Source organism: Microtus ochrogaster, chromosome 1 (assembly GCF_000317375.1).
Source record: "Microtus ochrogaster isolate Prairie Vole_2 chromosome 1, MicOch1.0, whole genome shotgun sequence".
Taxonomy (NCBI): domain Eukaryota; kingdom Metazoa; phylum Chordata; class Mammalia; order Rodentia; family Cricetidae; genus Microtus; species Microtus ochrogaster.
This window is the reverse complement of record NC_022009.1, coordinates 91,363,903-91,388,663: the sequence shown is the minus strand read 5'-3', so window position 1 is coordinate 91,388,663 and position 24,761 is coordinate 91,363,903. Positions and strand designations below refer to the sequence as shown.

Below are 24,761 nucleotides of genomic sequence, written 5' to 3'. Positions count from 1 at the left end.
CTGCTTCTGTTTGCTGGAGGATTCATTAGTAAACGCAGACATCACCTCCTTGTTCAGGTAAGGGAACACCATCATGACCTCTTGTCATTCTCATCTCTTACGACTGCCCTACCCAAGAGCGAATAGTACAATCCACACGGCAAGTGTCTATCTTGTTGAATCTTCAAAATGTCTTTTGAGGTAGGTGTTCTTATCACCAGTTTACAGGCAAATACTGTGGCAAGGGAAGAGTGAGTTGTTCAATGTCATGTTACTGTTTAAGGTTTGTCCCAGGAAGTAGCAGAACTTGACTTCAATGCCAGTCATATGCTCCAGGACCTATGCTCAATTGTTATGTAGATGGAGAGACAGAAAATGTGGGAGACAACCCCCAAATTAACATGACTCATTCTACTTTCAGAAAAGGGGAGGATTTGGGAGAGCTGAGAACTAAGCTCAGGGGCTGGTGCTTTTGAGGTAAGGATGATGTCATTCCCCACCTCCAGAACACTAGAAACTGTAGGGGCGTGGGAATGGCTTTGGTGACTGTCCTAATAAGGGGAGCCGCATGACTGGCATTTAGCATGAGGGACAGCATCACATGTAAAACAATGTGCTCTCCAGTACTCCTGGTAGCATCAGGATCAGCTGTGGGCCTTTGTGTCAGACTCAGTACTAGCTTGGGTTTCTTTTTCCTCAATTAGGAACTTCTAAGGAAACAGACCAGGTACCACTAACTCCCTGCAATGTTCCCACAGCGCTTCATCGCATGGCAAGGAAGGATGAGATGTTCCAGAGGGAACAGCCCCCATTCTATTGACAAGTCAGTTCTGCAAAACCAGGGGAAAGCCATTCCTCCATAGCTGTCTGCCACAGGCCCTCAAAACACCAAGAAACCTGGCGGAAAGCCATTCCTCCATAGCTGTCTGCCCCAGGCCCTCAAAACACCAAGAAACCTGGCGGAAAGCCATTCCTCCATAGCTGTCTACCAAAGGCCCTCAAAGTGCCAAGAAACCTGGGGGAAAGCCTGGCTGCAGTACTTTTAGCTACGATCTTCCAGCGTATCAGGGTATACTGTGTATCAGTGGCCTCAGAATCTTAGGACAGAAGCTACCCTGGGAGACTCAGTATCTGTTATTTCCTAACTTGAAACACATGTCCATCTTGGACTGTATGTGATGAGGAGCCCCCCGGAGGCCTTTGTGTAGCCAACTGATGCAGCAGGGCTTGCACTCTGCAGAGGTCCCCAACAACTATTAGACACTAACCAAGCAGGGTGAGGCCTTCCTGCAGGTCTAGGCATGAGTCGACAGAGCACCAATGATGTGACAAAGGCAGGCTGGGTACCACCGTGCATCCTTACTATCAAGGAAGGAGGCATTGCACAAAGGAAGAAAGGTTCCAGCTTTTTGTTTACTCTTAAATGACTTAGGAATTGAAACAGAGGGGGTCTTAAACGTGAGAGGGGAGAGAGCTCTGGGCTATGGAGCATCCCATACAGTGTAACAAAGAGGAGAAGGAAAAACAGGGGTGTGCTGTTTCCAGACAAGCAAGTATTCACTTCACAGAAAAAATAATTCAGAGGAACACAAGAAGTAAACTTCGTCCTAGGAGCTGAGTGAATAATTTCGATGGCAGCCCCAGAGCAGAGGTATTTCCAACACTCGACTGATGTGAATTACACCAGCCCAGATAATAAGATAACGAGGTGCACTGATCAGTCTTTTGGCAGCAAATAGCCCTCATTCAGCTAACATTTCAAGTTTGTTACTCTTATTGGTTTCTTTCTTGAGGAAAAAAAAATAACCAAGTCTTTGGAAGATTTAGCTGAATTTTATGTAGAAGATTTGTCCGTTTTCGGTCTGTCTGCCAGGAATCAATACTGTTTTGTAATTACGCGCCACTCGGGTTCCCACGCAACGGTACACACAGTATTGACTGCAACCGAAGAAGGTAGGGCTTCCTAAGTATTCTGCAGCTTCTGAGGAAGACACTCAAAAGTGGCTAATAATTAATAATGATCTCACTCAGAGCAGCCACTGGTCACACACAGAGGCACCTGCCAGGGCTTCAGTTCCTGCTGTGAAGTTAGAAAAATAAATTACCTCCCCTGCCTTCTGAAGGCACCCTGCCAATTTCCAACTAGGTGTCTCAAGGTTGATGCCATTCCTAGAAAGATCTTTTACAGTCTCTCTATTTTGAGCATAGGGCTGTTGGAGAGGACACACCAAAACTTCTGGCTTCTAGGAGACCCTTACAAAGCCTTTGGGGGCTCTCTCTAAAAGCAGCTCTTAGAAGACAAGGCCAATGTTCAGTTCCTGCTCCACTTCAACCTCTCACATGGGCCCTAACATGTAAAGACATGTTGTACTAGACACTAGACCTGGTGTTGTGTGCTGTAATCCTAGCTAGTAGTTGAAAGGTTGAGGCAGACGGAATGCCTTGAGTTTAAGGTCAGGGTCAGGGCTGTATAATGAAACTCAATCTCAAAGAAAAGGTCTTTGGAACTCAACGGAGTAAAATCCTTTGGGGGAAAAGGAGACACTAACACATTATCCTCATTAAGCATTTTGGTATTTTCTTCTTATCAGTACTACTGACATGTATTACATCACACTTCATAATACCTTTTGTGTTTGTTTGATTAATTTTGTGATCTAGACTGAAAGCTATTGTGTGATTTTATTTCAGGTTTTATCGTTTAAAAGTGGTTTATTTACTTAATTTTTATTCATGTACATATATGAGCCTGAATGGGTTTATTGTACCACACACATGCCGTGCCCTAAGAGGTCAGAAGAGGGTGTTGGACCCCCCTGGAACTGGGGTTACAGGCTGCTGCTAGCCACCCAGTATGGATCCTAGGGATTGGACCGTGGCTCTTTGCAATATCACAGAACCCCTTTACCTGCTGAGCCATCTCCCCAGCCCTCCAGCTTCTGCCTTGGCTGCTTCTCACAAACATTGTGTCATTACCCATATTTGCTGTACTAATGACCAAAGGGCAGAGGAACAGCCCAAGGGGAATGTGCTAGCTGATTCTTCTTGACACAACCCAGCATCCCCCAGGACAAGAGTTTTAATTAGGAATTGCCTGGCTCAGGCTGGCCTGTGAGCATGTCTGTATGTAGGGAATGGTCTTGACAGTTGGTGGAGCAGGACCCAGTCCACCACGGGCAGCACCATTTCATGGCTTGGGCTGTGCAGAGGGAGGAAAGCTAGCTGAAGGCAAGCAAGCAGCATGCCTTTGTTTCTCCCTGCCGTTGACTGTGGAAATGATGTGGCTAGCTGCTTGGGCTCCTGCCTTGACTTCATGTGATAATGGATGGTGAGGTGAAATTTTCAGCTGAGTGAACCCTTTCTTTCCGAAGTTGCTTTTTAGTCTGGGTGTTTGCCACAGCCAAAGGAAAAGCAAAAACCAGGGCAGAGGGAAAGAAAGCCTTCCGCAGACTGAAGCAGACCTGCCTCTGGACAGCCCTTCCAGGCCAGAAGGTCACCACAGTGTATGCCACTATGAGATGGAGAATGCTTTAAAAACCAAACAGCTCCAGCACCACAACTGGTCCTGGTACAACTATTGCCAATGTTGGAGCAAAGTATGAAAATAAATCGGGGCTACCAGCCTGCGCTGGGAAGAAGGGAGAGCGATGGCTGAAGCAGGACCCTCAGGTTGTGTTTGATTTTGTATGATGATAATCGTGTTCTGCCATCACAGAGAATGTCTTCAACCAACCAGACGACAGCTCTTGGCGGAAATGTCACACTCGTGAGAAGGGGCCTAGGAGTTATCATTTATACCTTCGTGGAGGCATTGCCAAAAGTTGAATTTCTTAAAATTAGAAATCCAGTTGGTTCTTAAAAGAGTTTTAATGTGTTTTTTTTTTTTTTTCTGATTGAGGAGTGAATGTTAGCAACCGCCTTGCATGGCTTTCAGGTTAATATTACCATTGCCGTATTATTTGGGGTAGGCGTGGCCCTAATGGCATATTTTGTTTTCTGTGGCTATGCACCACAGAATTGTTACTTTTTTCCTGAGAGACAAAATACCTGATAGAAGTGACTTGAGGAAGGAAGGGCTTGTCTTGGCTCACGGTGGAGGTACGTTCATCATGGTGAGGGAGGCATGGAGTTAGGAAGGTGAGCCGGCTGGTCCCACTGAGTCAGGAAGCGAAGACGAAAGCAATGCTCAGCTTGTCTTCTCCTTCCTTCTTATTAATCTAGTCTGGACACTCAGTTCAGCAGATGGTGTCATCATCCTTAGCTAAACCTGTCTGGAGACATCCTTGGACATGCCTGGAGGTGATGTGAAACCCAATCAAGCTGACAAGGAAGGTTAGCCATCATGGGATGTTTTATTCCTTCGCTTGCTGATCCATTTAGGACGTTCCTAGGTGGATGATGTTTTCTGATCCTCGGCCTGCTGGTCCATTTAGGATGTTCCTAAGTGGCTGTTGTTTTCAAGTAAGCTGGTTAGTCAATTTCAATGAAGAAATATTAAAGCTGCCAGTCTTTGTATTCCTTCCAGAGCCTGTCACCGCCACCCTCAAACAGACTTCCCACAGGTGTGGGTATACATAGTCATTCCTGGGTATGTCCATTACAGAACACCTCCTCTCCTCTCTCGTGAGTAGCAGGGTCTTTGTTGTGATTCTTAGGAGCTAGGATGCTCAGAGCCACACTGATGGCCCCATCTGCCAGCTGTGCTCACTGAGTATTGTGATGTAAGTACTCGATGAACCAGCCAGGGTTTTGCTTCCAACTCTCCTTTCTCTTCAAGCTTATGTTCCTCTTTAGTTTATTTTCTTATGTGTTATATTTTCTATGTAAACCACTATAAGCTACATTGGGTTCTCTTTTTAGAATGAAGAAAAGTAATAGAGAAAGATAACAAATATTAGGCAACAAGCAGGCCTTGATTTTTTGTACATCTTTTCACCATGCCAAATTTCCCATTATATGAACCCAGGGAAACATCCACATTTGAAAATGTTTCCTAGCTGTAATGTTAATGTAGTGGGGTAGAGAGGAGAAATATAGCGTGGAGAAAGAATACTGGGTCAGCCATATCTATCACCACACACAAAACTCAAGTCCAGAGGGATCAAAGACCTCAACAGAAAGCCAACCACACTGAACCTCACAGAAGAGAAAGTGGGAAGTACACTTGAATGCATTGGCATAGAAAAACACTTCCTAAATATAACCCCAGCAGCACAGACACTGAGAGAAACAATTAATAAACGGGACCTCCTAAAACTGAGAAGCTTCTGTAAAGCAAAGGACATGGTCAACAAGACAAAACGATAGCCTACAGATTAGGAAAAGACCTTCATCAATCCCACATCAGACAGAGGACTGATCTCCAAAATATACAAAGAACTCAAGAAATTGGTCATCAAAAAACCAAATAATCCAGTAAAAAAAAATGGGATATGGACCTAAATAGAGAACTCTAAAATGGTTGAAAGATACTTCAACATCCTAAGCCATCAGAGAAATGCAAATCAAAACAACTTTGAGATACCATCTGACACCTGTAAGAATGGCCAAGACCAAAAACACTGATGACAACTTATGTTGGAGAGGATAGGGGTAAAGGAAACACTCTTCCATTGCTGGTGGGAGTGCAAACTGATACAGCCCCTTTGGACGTCAGTGTGGCAATTTCTCAGAAAATTAGGAAACAACCTTCCTCAAGACCCAGCAATACCACTTTTGGGTATATACCCAAAGGATGCTCAATCGTGCCACAAGGACATATGCTCACCTTTGTTTGTCATAGCCAGAACCCGGAAACGACCTAAATGCCCCTTGATCGAAGAATGGATAAGGAAAACGTGGTACATTTATACAATGGATTACTACACAGCATAAAAAAAATAATGACATCTTGAATTTTGCAGGAAAATAGATGGAGCTAGAAAACATCACATTGAGTGAGGTAACCCAGACACAGAAAGACAATTATCACATGTACTCACTCACTCATAAGTGTGTTTCAGACATAAAGGAAAGAAAAACAGCCTATGATTCACAATCCCAGAGAACCTAGACAACAATGAGGACCCTAAGAGAGACTTACATGGCTCTAATCTGCATGGGAAGTAGAAAAAGACAAGAATGCCTGAGTAAATTGGGAGTATGGGGACCATGGGAGAGGGTAAAAGTGGAGGAGGGAGGGAGGGGAGCAGAAAAAATGTATAGCTCAATAAAATCAATAAAAAAATTAAAAAAAAAACTGGGTCAGAAATATGTTCTCTATAAACATGTAATGGATTAGTCAGTGTTATATGTTGAGTTAGATATCATCACCTAAACTTTTAATGCAGTAGCCCCACACGTCAGAGCGAGAATGTGCTGTGTTACAAAGTAAAAACAAAGATTCGGAATGAAAGAGATATATGCAGAATGCTGGACTGCCCGTGGAAAGTTCCAGAGTGACCTCCTGAAAGTGGTGAGAGGGGACCCATTGAGACTGTGACAGATCTGGTTGTCCTCTGGAGGACTGGGAAGCGGCTGCTGTGGGATGGCATCCTTCTCCGCAGGAAGTGTCTCAAACCATCCCCTCAGCTCAGGGGCTCTGTGATCAAAGGTGCTTCCAACGAAAGGGCCACCGTGGTCCATTGTGCTGGCCACACACCACATGTGCTCCTTACTTTAACTGGAACTGTTCACCTCAAGCTTCCCAGGAGTTGTACTTGTGACGAAGTCATTGACACATATCTGGAGATTCTGTCTCTGCACAGCATTGGCCCAAGCTGCAGTTTGGGAAAGATCATTAAAATGAGGGCACTGTGCCTTGCAATTACAGGTGGAGTGCCAAGCATCATTTATTTATTTATTTATTTATTTATTTATTTATTTATTTTCTTCTTCTCCTTCTTCTCCTTCTTCTTTTTTTTTTTTTTTTTTTTTTTTACAGGTAGGGCACAAGAATGATGATGTGGCCAGGCACCTCTGATGTTATAATGCAACAGCGCAATAAAAAGAATGAAATGAATAACAATGCCAAATAATAGGATCAAAGTTCTGTGATCTTTGTACCTCCTATGGTATCGCATACATTTCTAAGGCTCTTACACCTATTAACTCATAAAAATTCCCCTCCTTTTGAGGCGGATACACCCAAAACTCCATTGCACAGATAAGGCCACCACAGCACCCAGACCAGCATCTTACCCGAGTCTGGACCTTGGTAAGTGGACAGCCAGGGTATACTATACACTTTGCCTAGTCGTGACACGTGCATGCACACCAAGTAAAAGATATCTTGTGCTTTTGCCAGCTTTCTCTTTCCTGTCTTGACCCTAACCTTTTCCTCCTTTTCAGAGAAACAGTGACCAGAGAGCACGGGGAAAAGACTGGACAGGCTAGAAAAAACTTTTCTACATTTGATCCAATCCGTGGCCAGAAGAAAACTTCATCTCTGCTGAAGGGTGCTTTTTGATCAGCAGACAGCCCATGGCTAAGCTCCCCGAGTATACACGTGCAGGCTGCTCTTTTATGAACAAAGGGGGAAAAGAATGTTCTAGGTTGATTTTTTGCCTTGAGCAAGCTTAATGAAGAAATCTAATCCTGTCTCTGCTATGAATGATAGTCAGTGTGATTATTCATGAGCTCCTTGTTATCTCCCAGACCTCGGTTTCCCCAAGAACAGATATTAGGTCTTCCCCAGGCACTAGAGGAACCAGAATGTTGTAGAGGTCACCCCTAAAACACAAGGCTCTGGAGTTAAGCATAACTATCAAGTGCAGAGAAAACCCTTCCATTCCTGCCCTGACATTCCAAAGCCCTAGTGAGAGACCCTGGGACCGATTGCTATAGAAACAAGTGCATTGTGAATGAGTTTGTGGATGCTGCATTCACAGAGAGGACCATTCCAGGCTGTCTGTGCTGACACCCAAGGTGCTAAATTAGATCCCCTGTAGAAAGGAGATGTTGAAGGCATTTTAGATATTTGGCAGAATGTATTTAGATGTAGCAATATCACAAGGGCTGAATCAATAACAAGATACATTTTCCAATCTTAGGAGCTGTTAAAACATAGGAATGTGCTGCCACAGCCATGGGTTTGCTAGGGAGGAGGCAGCGGGCAAGTCCATCTGAGGAACACTGTCAGAGCGAGTCTTGCTTTTAAAGAACAGTTGGCTGAGCTCATTGTCCAGGTGGTGTCTACTCAGGCTGCTCACTGAAGAAAACCAGTAGAAATGAAAACATTTTCATTTCAGTGGCATGTGAACAAATGTGCCAATGAAACCTTTCTGTTGTACATCTATCCAAGGCAAGGCGTAACTAAGGAAACAGTGAAATCCAAGACACATGGACTAGCCGTAACAAAAAAGGCTGCGAGAAGACCGGGGATGATGGAGGTCAGGCCTGTGACCCTTGATGCCTGTTCAGGCAGACTTTGGTTACTAAATCTGCATGTGTGCAACAAAGGCACTCTAGATACACCAAGGGGTATCATCTGTCCAACTCTAATCTTGTTTTGTAACATGAGATGCTGTAGGTACCAGATACTAGGCAGTTCTCTGCATTCTTAGAAAGCACAGGAAGGGGTTTGTGAAAAGAAAGGTCACATGTCATAAGCATCTCTAACCTCAGCATAGGGTTTAAAATCTCCCCCCCCCCCAACAGGACTCAGAGGAACTGCACACAAAGTCAGACCTTCTGCTTCAAAATCGAGTTCTCTGGGGACTCACTGAGTAGTGGGGCACCCTCCCCTTCCTTGCTTGTCTTTTGTTTGGCCCAGACTGGCCTCAACTATGTATACTATATTACCCTTGATAATTCTGCTTCTTTCTGCTAAGTGCTGAATTACAGGCATATGCCACCTTGCCCAGAGACCACCAGATACTGTTATGGCACATGCCACCATGTCCTGTGATCACCAGATACTGTTATAAATGCTTTTTATGAGTTAACTCAATGTCACAAATGATTATTATCCAATTTTATAAACTATAAGCTGATGAAGAAAAATAATCAGGGTTTGCTCAAGATGACTAAGGCAGAAAATGGCAGGGTGGAGACTGGCAGCAAAGCTGACCACGTCCATCTTCAAACTAAGCACTAAGGTTCTGTGTCTCTAATGGCCGAAGCTTATTGCTCAGACCTGACAAGCTCTCTTTCTTGTGGCACTTGCTTAGATCTTGGACAAGCCTTCAAATAACCACTCGATGGTCGTGACGAAAGGATTGTACTTAACGATTGTGGTGGTTAGTTTTAAATGTCAACTTGCCTCAACTTAGAGACCACCTGAGAGGGGGCCTCAGCAGAGGGACTGCCTGGATGAGATGAACATGTTTCTGGAGGACTGTCTTGTCTGTTGGCTGATGTGGGAAGACCACCCTATCCGGGCAGCACCATTCCCTGTACAGATGGGCCTGGACTTTAGAGGTGAAGAAGCATAGTTAGTATAAGCAACCTAGTCAGTAGGCAGCATGCCTGTGTTTATCTCTTTCTGCTCTTGATTACAGATTTAATTGGGCCAACTGCTTCGAGTTTCTGCTTTTCTTTTTTTCACCTCAATGAAAGTCTGCAGCATGAAGACAAGCCTCTATTTCCCACAAGATGCTTTTAGTCAGGTGTTTTATCCAAACGACAAATACAAAACCAAGACAATGACAGAAAGAAATTTAGGTGAGACTATCTTTCAAAGGACAGAGCTTCAGAAAGTCCTATGGGTTCCACTGACAAAAGCAGACTTCCCGAGGTGGCAGGCGGCCCTACTAAGCAAGGTGCTCCCTAGGCACGCTGCCCCGTGCTGACCAGGCCAGCTCCTACTGACAAGCTGACAGCAAGCAGAAGGTCAAATGATACAAAGAGAAAGGTCACCACAAAGGGGTGATCAGGGAAGGCACATTAGTGAAAATAGAATAAATACAAATACTCTCCATAAAAATAAAATAAATAATCCTTGGTGACTTGGTCTCTCATTGTTCTAGAATACACAAAACATTTGTACACAAATCTTCACCTATTTCTTGCATCAGGCATAGGACTAAGCCTTGTGCCTATGTTTGTCTCACAATTCCCACAGTAAGCCTCCAAAGTCAATATGATTTTGCTGAACATACACGTAAGGAAGCTGAGGTTCTGCAAGGTTAAGTAAACTTCCCAAGACCACAGAGCTGGATTACACCCGGTCTCCTGGCCTACAAAGTGGTGTAGTTTACTCTCATCCCCGCCTACCAGACTGTTTTTCCTTCCCACCACATTCTGAGTGGGCGTGTAACAAGCGTGCGTTCTAAGGCATGGGAAGGTGCTTGCCTTCTGGCACGTTTATTTCTGTACATCCAAGGTTTCACTGTGTGCAGGAAGAAGTACAAACGCTGGAAAATTCCTCTGGCTTTATTCAGAGCAGCAACAGTTACTGCCCCCGGAACTTGGCGCGTTGGCAATATGCTCGAGGTTTCTGGGAACTGCTTGGTTAATAGCTGCACAAGATGTGATAGCTGCCCTGAATGTTAGAAGCATGGAAACTACTGAGGCAAAGGGAAGCTAAAGAATGTACTCAGAGTCACACCATTAAGAAGGAAAGCATGTATCCTGACCTTGGGACACGAGGGACCAGGGCTGATTGGTTTGTGTTTTGCCTTTGAGATAGGGTCTTGAAATGCATTGTAGGCTGACCTTGAACTTACAGCAATCCTTCTGCCTCTGACTCCCAAGTACTGAGATTAGAGGGGAGGATCAACACATTCGGTTCCTTTAGTTGATGCTGCTGATTGAAATACTACATCCTTCTCAATAGCCTTCTACTTCATTGTCTGAAGGGGAGTGACGTCTACATAGTGAGTGTGTGAGTGTGTGTTTGTCACCGTGCTGTGGTGCGTGGGTGAGGGTCACAGGTCATTGTGGGAGCTGGTTCTTTCCGTTTACCCTGCAGGTTCTAACTTGGGTAATTAGGCTTCCAAGCAAGGAATTTTCCTACTGAGCTGGCAGGAAGGTCCAGCATATAGAGACTTAAAGAGGAATGTAGCTTCCCTTCTCTTCACTGGGGAGAGGGCTGTTCTGTTGCATTTTGGAGAAACTAGATTCTAAGAACAGCTGCTTCTCTAGATGTGGGTTCCAGCCACACAGCTTCTGTGAACCTGGGCTCTGATCCTGACAGAAAAGTGAACACTAAGAGCAGACATGAGCACAGGCTGGCAGAGAATGAGGGAACACCGAAATATGAAATTTTCCCAAACCCAAGCATCAGGTGAATCTCCGTGCAGACAGGACATGTCTTTGAGGAGATCTGTCCCCCTGATGGCCATATCTAAGTCTCCATTTCCCTGGTTTGTCTTCAGGATGACTTCAGTGGGGACAGCAAGCTTGGTCACTCACACGATGCAGGGTAGAGGACGGGCTGACAGCAACAGCTCCTAGGGTTAGCTTCATCCAGTCTGTGACTTAACCATATTCCCATTGAAAGGAGTTATAAAATACTCCTAGCAAGTTGAAATACATCAAAAATTCTTATGCAAGACCAATCAGCCCCAGGGACCTGATCTAAACTCATTAGTCTATTATCAAAGCAGGGTCTCAGCCCCTCCAAAGGCCATTCGACTCTGGCGCAGAGTGCCGTGGGTAGGGATTGTTCCAGCTGAGCAATAAAATTCTTACTGAGTCAGAGAAAACTAGGAGAGGATCCCTCTACAGCTTTGTCACCAGTGAGGAACTGACTCACCTTGGCTGAGTTTCAGCAAGCTCCTGGAACTAATTTACACATTGTACTGCAACAACCGGTCAAAACTGGACTGCTCACCACTATTTAATCAGCCACAGGTCATGCCGTTTTTCTAAGTAATCTCTGACTACATTCAGCTATAATCAAAGTCCTTCTGAGAATTACCAGGACCGATTAGATCCTAGCCATATCCACGCAGGCACACGTCCAAAGCAAAAGGCCTACAAAGCATCCCTTAGGGACTCCTGGTGGGAAATGACATCTGAGGTCACCAAGTATGAGAGCTCCAGCCCACCATTCCTGTGATACCTACCAGCTAGGCAGTCAGCCGGGAGACCTTTATTCCTGAATTGGGAATATAATTCCCAATTATAGTTCTCAAACAGAACTGCAGACTTCCACAGTTTCTATGTGTTCATGCAACCCGAGGTCCTGTGCTGGTCACCAGAGTCACAAGTGTTAGCCACAGGTTAGGATGGCAGATAAGGACAGGGACACAGGAGGGGACTGTTTGGTGGCAAGGATTGTCCTTATTCAGGTTCAGTACTTACGGTCGACCATTAGGTCACCATTTGCTTTCTTCTATTAAACTATAACATTTAACATTAGGAGATGACATTGACATCTACAGAGTTTATTCTTGACAACACCACAATAGAGTCAGAAAAAAAAATTACACAAAAATTGGTAGTGTTTTAAATAAGTTGCTTGGGCCATGTTCATAGCAATTCTGGGCTGCATGTGGCCTCATGTACCTGTCTGTGGGTTGCTGGTTGGATATATCTAGGGCAAGATAAAGGTCCAAAAGGACAGAGATAAAGCCAGTGTAACAGACCAAAATCCATGTGCTTCCGAATCTTCTGAGAAGCCCAGTTCAAACTGCCAACCACACAGCAGAGGGTTCATGTCCTCATGCTGCCAGATCCCTTCCATTCGGGCCGTGGACCTCAGGGTGGGTCCCTCTGGGCACAGTGCCTTATTCACACCCATGGAAGAGGCTCCTGTAACTGCCGCCGAAGGACACAAAGGAGGCCTTTCAGTAGCTCTGGCCTGGTGTGTGAAGGAGAACCTAGCTCAAAGCTGGATGCCTCCTGAGTACAGCCGCTTTGCCATGGTTCAGAGAGTATCAGCCGTGAGAGCAAATTACCATAGAGATACAGGACAGCGCTAGGATATAAAGAACACCAACTTGAAACATAGACTCTGTAGCTAAGTCCCTGAACTTGAAACATGATTTCATCTTGAGCTACCATCAGGGAAGACTTTATACTTGATGTGGGATTCCCCTCTGTATGCTGTGAATATGGTTTATTACCACTGGCTAATAAAGAAGCTGCTTCGGCATATGGCAGGGCAGAAAATAGCTAGGTGGGAAGTCCAAACAAAGATACAGGGAGAAAGAAGGCAGAGACAGAGAGACACCATGTAGTTGCCAAAGGAGGCAGATGCCATGAGGCAGCTCAAGAAGCAAGAGGTAACAAACCACGAGCCTCGTGGTAAAATATAAATTAATAGACATGGGTTCATTTAAGATATAAGAGTTAGTTAATAAGAAGCCTGAGCTAATAGGCCAAACAGTGCTATAATTAATATAGTTTCTGTGTGATTATTCGGTTCCTGGTGGCCGGGGAAATGAATGAGCAGTCTCTGCTTACATATACTGACTAAGCACCTGAGTCTGACAGCCGAGAGAACTCAGGTGTCAAACAAACCAACTGGGTTTGGAGAGCCAGCTCAGTGAGTAAAGTGCTTGCTCTACAAAAAAGAGGATCTGAGTTCAATCCCCAGAACCCACATAAAATTGCTGGGCATCCTGGTACATATTTTTAAAGCCAGCACTGGAAGGGTGGAGGCAGGAAGGTCCCTGGGGCTTCCTGGCTGGTCAGCCCAGCCTACTCAGCAAGTTTCAGACCAGTGAGAAAACCCATCACCAGAAAAAATCATGGGCCAAGCCTGATGAGTACCACTTGAGGCTCTGTCCTGACCTGTAATACATATACACACAAAGACATGCACACATGAACATGTAAACATCCACATGAATATTAACACATACACAGACACACAAACATTTTTAAAATGCACGAGGCCACATCTATTCTCCACAAGGTCAGAATCTTGCAAATTTTAAATGCTTATGAGCCTGATAGTGTGAATTTTCTAGGGTTACATACATGGCCAGCGTTTTTGATCTGCAACCAAGAACTAACCAGTAACCAGATGGAGCCCAAGTAGTGGAGACTGTTATACCCCTGGGAAGCGGGAACCTGGGACATGCTTCACCAAGAAAAGCAGGACAAAGGACAGATGATATTCGGGAAGCAGTTCAGCAGAGGGTTTGATCCACCAGAAGGAGGAGGTCTTGAGTCTAAGGAGCAGAGTCTACGGCATTCCAAAGGTCTGAGAGATTAAAGGAAACTGTGGCCCTTGGCTGGAGGCCAGTGTAAGAGCTGCCTGGGCAGCTTGCAGGCACTGAGAGCTCAGCCCAGCTACCAGAATCTAAAACTCTGGGTCTGCACCCCGGGAGCAACCAGAGGTCACTTCTACACCTTCCAGGTACACTTGGCTACACCCCACCACAGGGCCTCCACCCATTACACTCTGAACAGAAGAAAGCAGAGACTTTATACGTCTCCTGGGGTGGGGATCTTTTACAGGAGTGTCTGAAACTTACATGCAGATTGGAGAGCATATTATGGCCTGGTGACAGTGGTCTCAAAGTCCACTTCTGAGGATTATAGCTAAGGTTCCAGTTCATACCTGTCTCAGGGCACACCCCGGACACAGGGATCTGAGAGACCAGCGTGCAGCCTTGCTCTGCAGCTACTGCCCCTTCTTGCTCACTGGCCTTTCTGCTCTCCATCTCTTTTCTGTTTAATTTTACACTCTTAAAAGCATGCACACAGGATATTGGCTTTTGTTACAGCATTTTATATACATATCTCACGGATTTTGCTCACATTTAGTCCTCATTGTCTCCTGTCAAATGTGTGTGCGGTGCTTCCCAATTGCTGAGACCATCACTCAGTCACTTGATAAATAAAGGTGGAAATCTCAGACATCTCACAGCATGGACAGGGGAAGGAAAATGGAAAAACAAGCAGGAATTCACGAGAGAAAATGATGTGCGGGATTCCACACACAAGCACTTTCCTGCCGGGGAGCTTGCACGAAGTCACTCAGCCAACAAATCACCGTACATGTAGAGGGTTAGTGTTGTTGAAGGTCTGAAAACAATGTCCGAGGCTTGGCAGGGTTGCCAGGATTTACTGGAGAGTAACCCTGAAGCCGTGAAGTCCTCCTAGATGTAAACGAGGGAACCTGAACTGTGATGGGTTGTTAAATGTGATCCGATCAGGCAGCCCCGGCCCTCTCAACTCTCTAGCGAGCTATTTTCAAAAGCAAAACAAGGGAGCCCATGAGCAGGGAGCAGACTGGAATAGGTAGACCCCTAACATTACCACCCTCCTCCCACACAGTTAGGGACCCTCTCATTCGCCTCCCAATTTCCCCAATGACTACGGGTGAGACCCTTGTGTGGCATGTTACCTCCAAGAGGCCATGGCCAGAGAGAGGCTTCCTGTGCAGACAACACTAACAACGGCTGCTGAAAGCAGTTCTTGCCTGCCTGCTGCAGGAAGGATGCATGAGGAACATGGCTCCCGGTGCCAGAAGAGAATTAAGACACTTTTTAAAGGGTCTGCTTTTAACTACTTGGCGTTTTCTTACCTGCCCACCAACCGTGGTGTAGTTAGTTTCGTTTGCCTTCATCCTTAGCTCAGTCATTTGTATGCTAATTTACTCATTCCACAAACATTCCCGGGGTGTCTAATATATGTTACATACTATTTTAGGCACTAGAGAAGGCCAGCGGAGAAAAGAAGCCCATGTCCATTCCAATGGAGAGACTGACTTGTATATAGGATGTCTGAAGTTGGTAAGAGCCCCTGTCAATAGAGATAAGCAGTAGAACATTCCAGCAAGGAGAGGGATGGTGTCTTAATAAGATGGTCAAGAAAAGACTAAGAGGCGTAGACAAGATGGAGGGGTAGAAATCACAGCTCCATTCTGAGAATGAAGGAAGTGTTTTCTTGTAAGATGTGGTCAAAAAGCATGTGCACCGGCCAGGTGGTGCCAAGCCCGAGGCGGCAGTGGTGGCCCTGGTGGTACTCACCTCCTCCAGCCTCCGCCTCTGCTCCTTCTGCTCCTCGATGCGCTTCTGGCGCTCAGCCAGCAGCTGCCGCTTGTGTTCTTCATTCTCACGCTGCTGCTGCTCCAGCTGTTGCCGCCGCAGGGCCTCTGAGCGCTCCTTGTTGGCCAACTGCAGTCTCAGGAAGTCTCGCCGCAGTGTTGACTCCCCTGGCAGGTTCAGAATGGAGCTGTGGACAGGAAAGAACATGGGAAGGCCTCTTGTGATGAGGGCCATCGCCACTGTGGGTCCTGGGGGAGGAGGCGGGAGAACAGGCTTTGCTCCCGTTTTCAAGATGACCATTCCATACGTATGCTATCTCTCTCCCTAAAGGAATATCACATCCTTCTCGAGGACTGTCCACACTACTCTCTGCACAGTGCACGGCAAGGATGTGCTTCATAACACTTTAATGAGTGTGCAAGCCCCAAGCCATAGGCAAGCTTATCCCTACATATAAGATATATAGATATAGATATACAGATATCAGGGGCTATGGAGATGGATCAATGGTTAAAGAGATTGCTGTGGCAGCATGAGCCCGAGTTATTATTTCCAGAGCCCACAATAAAAGCTGGGTCCAATAGCACATGTGTCTGTAATACTGCCTTCCTTTGGGAAGATGCAAGGCAGAGGATTCCAGAAGCTTGGAGGCCAGCTAGCCTGGTGTGCATAGCAGCCTACAATGAGGTACTTTGTCTCCAAGATGGTGGAAAGAAAGACCAACGTCAGAGGTTGTTCTCTGACTGCAAGACATGTGCATCCTGTGCACACATGCATGCGTGCACATACAATGCAGCACAACCCAAACACATGTGCAGGTACATACTCGCGCGCACACACACACACACACACACACACACACACACACACACACACACACAGAAAGAGAGCAATAGAGTAAGAAGGCCCTTACTCTATTCCCAGGAGCGAATGCCCTCATATGCACCTCCTTGACAGCATATCCCAAGGCCCAATAGGCAGAGGTCACGCTACTCAGGGGAAGATGCAATGCACCAGGAGAAGCAAGTTTACGATACGGTTGACAAGGATCTCAGGCCAAGTTTGTGCAGTCCATGCTGCCCAGGGCTTGTCTCAGTACACCCCGTTGAAGGGCATGGTTCTCATCACAAAGTGTACGCTAAGGACTGTACTTGAGGAGACTGAGTTCTAGGTTATGTTTAACATAGTAGGTTTAAGTGTACATGTGCTCACATGCATGTGCATGTCTGTCTCTCTCTCTCTGTGTGTGTGTGTGTGTGTGTGTGTGTGTGAGAGAGAGAGAGAGAGAGAGAGAGAGAGAGAGAGAGAGAGAGAGAGAGAGAAACTGCAGCATTACTATTGGTGGTCCCAGGCTTCCCAGTGCCAATCTAACGGAAAGTTCTGGTCTATCTATCAGGGCAATGGAGGAGGATGGCTCCCATGGCTTTATTTAAACCCAGCACATTGGGTCGGTGGTTTCTGCCTGGGGGTCACAACAGCTTTGGGGGTGAAATGACCCTTCCACAGGGGTCGCATATGAGGCATACTGCATTTCAGAGTTTACATTATGATTCATAACAGCAGCAAAATTACAGTTATGAAGTAGCAACAAAAGTAACTTTATGGTTGGGGCTCATTACAACATGAGGGGCTGTATAAAGGGTCACAAGATTAGGAAGGCTGAGAACTTGAATTTTAGTGAAAGTTTTCTACCTAAAATAAACTCATAATTCTGTGTCACACGTACTGGGACAGGGTGAAGGGAGACTGCACCACCCAGATATTTGGTAGAAAACAGAAATGTGGGTTGGAGCTCAGAAGATAGAGTTCTGAACATCAGCCCATTTCCATTCTTGTGTGTCCAACCGGACTACTGTGGGCTATAGTGAAACCCAAGCTTTCACGAATCTGCCTCACTTGGTAAGTGGCCAACACTATGAGCATCGCAATAATGGATCCTGGCTAGTCTCCAAAAGGGGGTAAGCATGAGGTAACCCTAAACACCATAGCTTGGGGTGTGGAGGTAGCAAGTGCTCATCACCCAAACTCAAGGACCAGAGTTTGATCCCCAGAGTGCACATAAAATGCTGAGTGTGCATTTGTGACCCCAGTGCTGAGGAGAGGCAGGCAAGTGGATTCCTGAGGTTCATTTGCCAGATAGCTTGGCCTGCTGTGCAAGCCCCAGGTCAATAGGATACCTTGTCTCCATAAACAAGGTTATTTCTGGAGGATGGTACCCTTGGTTGAGATGTCTACCCCACTCATAACTATATACCCATGTGCACTGACACAGACATACCCCCACTCCAAAAACCCCACAGCCACTCACTAATGTCCTAGGCATATGATGACCAGATCACTTCTTTGTGGTTGAATGCCCTCAAGACTGCTGACAGATTGTACTGAAATATCCAAAATTAAGGTGCCAGGAGATTTCCCCACCCATGTGCAATAGCACAAGGTCTGAACCCTCAAAAGACTCAGTTTCAGTATAATTCTTTACATTATGGTTTTGACACCCCCTCAATGGGGGTTTTCTGAAGTATTTCAGGGAGAAATACCCAAAAGGAAGACTTGCCCCCCCCCGTGATTTGAGTATAAAAAAGTCTCACTTTGCCCCATGAATATACCATCTCCCTCAGATATTCCTAAGAAATTCCTTAAAATCCACAAGATAGAATCCATAGCACTGCCATCCTTTGGGACAGCCCACTCCAAACTCTCCTCAGATCGCTCGCTTTGTCTTGTGGTTGTAAACTTCCGCTGGAACTGTTTCTCTACAGAATTCCTTCTTTCGAGAAGAATCCAGAAAACCCCTATCACAGATAAACACATTCTCTTTCTACAGTTGCTTTCTTGTGAGAAAGAGGGACAGGCAAATTATTAGAAATAAAATAGAAAATATTCATAGAGAATACAGAAATGATGGTTTATAGGTGCGGTGGTTGAAAGAATATGGCCCTGCAATGGGAGTGGCACTAAAGGGAGGTGTGACCTTGTTGCAGTAGGTGTGGTCTTATTGGAGGAAGTGTGTCACTGTGGGGACTTTGAGGTCTCCTATGCTCAAACTACACCCAGTGAGACAGACCACTTCCTGTTGATGCGCAAGATGTAAAACTCTCAGCTCCTGCTCCAGCACCATGTTCGCCTGCACGCTAACATGTCCCACCATGATGAAAATGCACTGAACCTCTGAAACTGCAAGCCACCCCAAATCAATGCTTTCTCCTTTAGAAGAGTTGTGATCATGGTGTCTCTTCACAGCAATAGAAACCATAACTAAGACAGAAGGGTTAAACTTTCCAGTGGCCAGGAGCTGAGATAAGAATCAGGAAGCCCACTCCAGGGAGGTGAGAGGAGATGGAGAGAAAGGCTGCTCCAGGCAGAAGGGCAAGCAAATTTAGACTTTGATGGAAACAGGTTGGTCTTGCCCTAGAACTGGTCTCTGGTCTTTCCCCCAGAGGCAGAAGCAATGAGGAGTGTGGAGCAAGAGTGATCAGAGACAGACCATCAAGGACACAGGTGGACATGGGAGCCATGCCTTCAAAGGCTGTCGGCTGAGTCGTAACACTGGCTTCAAAGTGGACTGTAGTCTGCATGGACAGGAGAGCAAAGCTAGCCGTGTTTCCTGGTGGAGGCTTGACCCAGCAGGGAGCAGTGGGGTGAACCTCAACACGAAGTCTGTGGAAAGATCTAATGTGCCGGGTGAGGGATGGCTTGCACTTTCATTTGGTCTGCTGGTGACAGTGATGACACGAAGTCTGTGGAAAGATCTAATTGCAGGGTGAGGGATGGCTTGCACTTTCATTTGGTCTGCTGGTGACAGTGATGACACGAACTTTCATTTGGTCTGCTGGTGACAGTGATGACACGAAGTCTGTGGAAAGATCTAATGTGCCGGGTGAGGGATGGCTTGCACTTTCATTTGGTCTGCTGGTGACAGTGATGACAAGAGGGATGAGAGTTTCGGGATGCAGGGCAGGCTGTTGGCAGTGGACAAGTATATCAGGTTGGTTTTGGTGAGCTGTTAGAATCTGTGCGAGATGTTGCCGAAGGGAAGGTCAAGAGCTTCCCTGAGGGCACACCTTGGGTAGTTTGGGAGTCTCCTGGGAACCCCTCTACAACTTAGTGTCTGTGTAAAACTCTAAAGCAGCTTCCAAACACTGGTGCTTGTACACATAAGCCAAAAGCTGTGAGCAAAGCTGATGAGGTTGGGGACCCAATGCCACATGCAGACAAGGATGCCCCACTAAACTCAGCTGATGCTGAACTAATACCAGAAGACTGCAGTTATATTAATGACTCAGTTGCTAACTCTGTGTATCACCTGGTGACACCCCTGAGCTATCTTCTCACGTCTAAAATGTGAAAACCATCAGCTTTCTCTACGTTTTAGGATTTCAAGATGACTAATTAGACTCTTTCAAAAAATGGGACTTGGTGCATAATCTTCCCCATGATATAACAACATGTTATAACTATAGCTGGTGGCTCACCAAGTGACCCCTGACACATAGAAAGTCCTGGGAAGCTTGGATCTCTCCAATATTCAAAGAACAGCATCAGCCTGACACAGCCATCTGGACTGGAGGCAAGTGTGGCTTCTCTGACAGCAGGGAGTAGGGCCCTTGGTCCTAAAGAAGGCTTCATTTTGCATGGCACTGTTTGATGGCCATTGTCTTTATGCATCTCAAGTGGGGGCAGCTAACATGTTCTTTTTTTTTTAGATTTATTCATTACGTATACAATACAATGTGCTTCCTGCATGTACACCTCCATGCTAGAAGAGGGCACCAGATCTCATTACAGATGGTTGTCAGCCATCATGTGGTTGCTGGAAATTGAACTCACGACCTCTGGAAGAGCAGTCAGTGCTCTTAACCTCTGAGCCATCTCCCCAGCTAACATGTTCTGACGGAAGAAAAGTATTCTCCTTTTGTCTTTATCCTTGAGAAATCCTGTGGCAGATGAGAGAGAAAAACTAACGGCCTTGTGAGCTCAGTCCCAACCTCTGAGGGTGGCTTAACAAGAACCCAGCTTGTCAGGTTCAAGTTGAGTTAGGACTGGAGTTCTTGCCTTCCCAGTGCTGCAACCCTAATACAGCTCGCTCCTCATGTGGTGCTGACTCCCAGTCAGCAAAGAAAGGCTTCATAACTGTAATTTTGCTAATGGTATGAATTGGAGTGTACATATTTGATGTGTAGGATATTTGATACGTGACTACCAAAGGGGTCGCGACCCACGGGTGGAGAATTGCTGACATCAAAAGACAACAAGAAGCTGGAACAACATGTCAGTCAGTAAAGCATTTCCATGCAAGTGTGGGTACCTCATTAAACAGCTGGGTGTGGTGGCAATTGCTTGCAATCTCAGTGCTGGAAGGGGAGACCACAGGATCCCAAGAGCTCACTGGACAGTTGGCCTGGCCTAGCCAGTGAGCCAGGCCACGGGAGCCCTTGTTCAAAACACAAAACTGAGCTCCATGGGACTGTGTTAGACTTGTTGCCTCATTTTGCTTTGTTTAGGCATTTTCGCCTTCCTGGCCTTTAGCTTGTATATTATGTTTTGATTTTCTGCTTTTATGTTTTTTTTTGCTTTGCTTTGTTTTTGTGTTTCTTGAGCTCTTTTCTTTTTGATATGTTTTTTTGGCCATTGTCTTGTTTGCCTGTTTTCTAAAGAGAGAAAGAGAAAGAAAGAGCATGGAGTTGGGTGGATGGGGAGGATCTGGAAGGAGGTGGGTGAGGGAAACTATCAGAATATAACATGAAATAAGTCATTTCATATATGTATATATATGTGTGTGTATATATACGGAAAAGATTATAACATATGAAAAAATCATTTATATATATACATATATATATTTCACATATATACAAAAACAAGATAATGCTTGATGAATGATAGCTGAGGTTGTCCTTTAAAGTCTATGCTGGCTAATTTTTGTCAACCTGATACAAGTTAGAGTCACCTGGGAGGAGGGAACCTTACTTGAAGAATTGTCATTATCAGACTGACCACTAGGCATGCCTGTGGGGGATTAGGGCCCAGTGTGGGCAGGTGATCCTAGGTTGTGTAAGAAAGCAGACTGAGCAAGCCACGGGGAACAAGCCAGTAACCAACATTTCTCCATGGTCTCTGCTTCAGTCCCTGCTTTGACGTCTCTCCATGATGAACTACAATCTGTATTCCAGAATAAACCCTTTCCTCCCCAAGTTGCTTTTGGTCAGTGTTTTATCACAGCAACAATACAGCAAGATAGGATTGTCTCCACACGTAGCCGCATAGACTCCCCGCACACATCAACATGCACACAGGGAGGAAGGGAGGGAAGGAGGGAGGCAGGCAGGAAGAAAGGAAAGAAAGAACGAAGGAAGGAAGGAAGGAAGGAAGGAAGGAAGGAAGGAAGGAAGGAAGAAGAGGAAAAACGCTGTCTCTAGCTTATTTCTGCAGCGTGGTCCCTCGGCAGAACAGAACACTCTGTCAGTGAGGAAGCACCTGCTCCTTACGCTGCAATCCGAGGGCTAGATACCTCAGAGGGCATGGACCCGTCATTCCCACGACCTTTCTGCGTGTTCATTTTCTCCACAATTAGCAGTGCATGGTCCATGGGATGCACAGAGCTGCTGCCCTTGGAACACTTTCACCACAGGGAAGCCCCAGCGCCATGAGCACACCAGCCTCAGTTACCCACAAATACAGATGGAAGGAAGTGGGGCTCCAAACCAAGCAAGCCTCCAAATGTGGAGACAGCGACATTAAAGAGCGCTGGGATCCAGGGGACAACAGGAATGGTGGGGATGTTTCCACCAGGGTTCACCTCTGGAGGACAGTTTGATCTTCTAGAATCACCTCCTCCAGCAGTGGTTCGTGTGAAATACCAGGACACATGTCAGTAGCCGTGGCCACCTGAAAGGCTTCCAAGAGGGATGACAGAAGCTGAACGACTCTAATCCGGAAATGTCACTTAGCTCTCTCCAAAGTCACAATTTTAAACACTTTCAGCACTGTGCTTGCCAAGAAATTGCTTCCTTCCTATTCCATATCTACATGTACGAGGAAACAAGGTCAAGAATACAGGCCATTCCTCTTGGTGAATAAGATAAAAAATATGCTGATTTCTGCAGTGTTTGTAAGAGTCTGCCCAGGGAAAATTTCACACATCAATGAGTATGTGTATGGGTGATACATTAACTTCTGGTGCGTTCTTTGAGCCAGAGCAATAAATCCAAAGGAGAGTGCGGTTTGAGTGAGCCCGCTCCAGTCTGGTTGTCGGAAGGCCTAACCTTCCTCATACCTGGGTTCCCCGGAGTCGTTCTCTTCCTCTTCCTCCTCACTTCCACTGTATTCATACTCAGTCTCATCTGGAGAGAGAGCACAGAGGGTTAGTGGAGAAGATGGTGCTGGTGCTCAGAACAAACCACCCCTGCTTCATCAGCGTCCATGAGCCGCAGCACTGTGTCAATGGACGGCATCTGTAGCCCCAATCCCGTGAGGTGGTGGAGCTGAAATACATGACTCACCTGTCTGTGACAGGGGTGGCATGAGCTAGCACAGGAGAATACACACACAAAAGCATGTATAATGTGTTCTACTTGGTAGCAACACATGATCTCAACACTAATCTATACTAAAAGCTTAGAACATGGGAAGTGCAGGGAATCCTAAATTTAATCCCACTCCTGTTTTGTTTTTTTTTTTAAAGAATAGGTAAATGTGATTGATTCACTAGGAACATTCATTTAATTTAGTAACATAATAAGCAACTTAATGTATAATAATAGGATTGAATATTTGCTTTAAACATTATCAGTATACAATGAGAAAGACTCAAGCAGGAATACAAGATCGTCATTTCCATGGCTATAAAAAGAGGAAACGAATGTTCTGGTGGGCATCTCACATGTGAGCAATTAGAGTTAAATGTTTCAGATTTGTTCTCTCAATTATTTACGATAACAGTCCTCTAAAATAAGGGAGGTAGTCAGATTGCAAACTTACAACATCTTTATATTAATAAAAGGTCCATCTGGGATGTATATTCAGAAAATATTGAGATGGTTCAATGTGAAAACCAAAGTCTCCCCTAACACATTCCATCCCATGCAGAAGCACACACAAGGCAATGGGAAGTGAGATTGGGGAGCAGCTGTCTCCCCTTGCTCAGAATGGAGGATGGGAGTAGTGAGCCCTGAGGAGGTGCTGAGCTGGCAGGACAGGAAAATGACATTGTGAATGATGTGCCCCCACTGAGGCTGTCCCCACCTAGCATTGTAGGCTCGAGGAACAGCGAGTCCTGAGAAGGCAGGTGTCTGGATGTGGGAAAGCAGATCGCGAAATCAAGGCCACCGGGATACAGTGACTCCCGGTGCTGTGCTCAGTACTTCTCTATAGGTGTGAGAAGCCCTTGGAGAAGCGTTGAAGCAAAACAAGAAGCCACAGGACTGTCACTTCTTTGTGGGTTATTAATTTCTAGCCTGAAGAAATTCAACAGGACTGAAACTGCAATTTTGCTATATTTCCATTAGGAGGCAGTATTTAGAAGAAAATCAAATTGGCTAAAATTCTATGCAGATATCAGAGGATGAAGGAAAGGGAAATGGGATGAGCTTGTATGTACTGTATAAATGTCAAGCAAGCCTCACACATAAGGTGAGCAGCAAGTTCTCAGGCGGCCTGTTTTTAAAAAATATTGAAAAAGTGAGTCTCACAATGGAAAAACAGTGTTCGGTTTTACCTAATGAAGAAAGCTGTAGTGAACAAAGAAGCACACGGTTACCCCAATCGCGTCTGTTTTTTAATGTAAACCTTTAACTTGCCCGTCTTTCTGATTTTAACATTTTATCAGGTCTGAGCTGGATTTCCTTTGCACTACAGGTCATATACAGCAGAAAAATAAAACTCTTCAGTTCTACCAAAAGCTAGTCATAAAGA

The 24,761-nt window shown here is 45.6% G+C and overlaps 1 protein-coding gene across 6 annotated transcripts in view; it reads right to left on the bottom strand.

Moving 5' to 3' along the window:
• Tnik (TRAF2 and NCK interacting kinase) overlaps positions 1–24,761 on the bottom strand; it is a 417,009-nt gene that overhangs the window by 78,153 nt on the left and 314,095 nt on the right. For all 6 annotated transcript variants that reach the window (XM_026782809.1, XM_026782806.1, XM_013347814.2 and 3 more), the window contains exons 11-12: positions 23,125–23,191; positions 15,831–16,035 (exon numbers count right to left, since the gene is read on the bottom strand). In XM_026782809.1, coding sequence (XP_026638610.1) covers positions 15,831–16,035; positions 23,125–23,191 — 272 coding nt within the window. The remainder of the gene's footprint in view (positions 1–15,830; positions 16,036–23,124; positions 23,192–24,761) is intronic.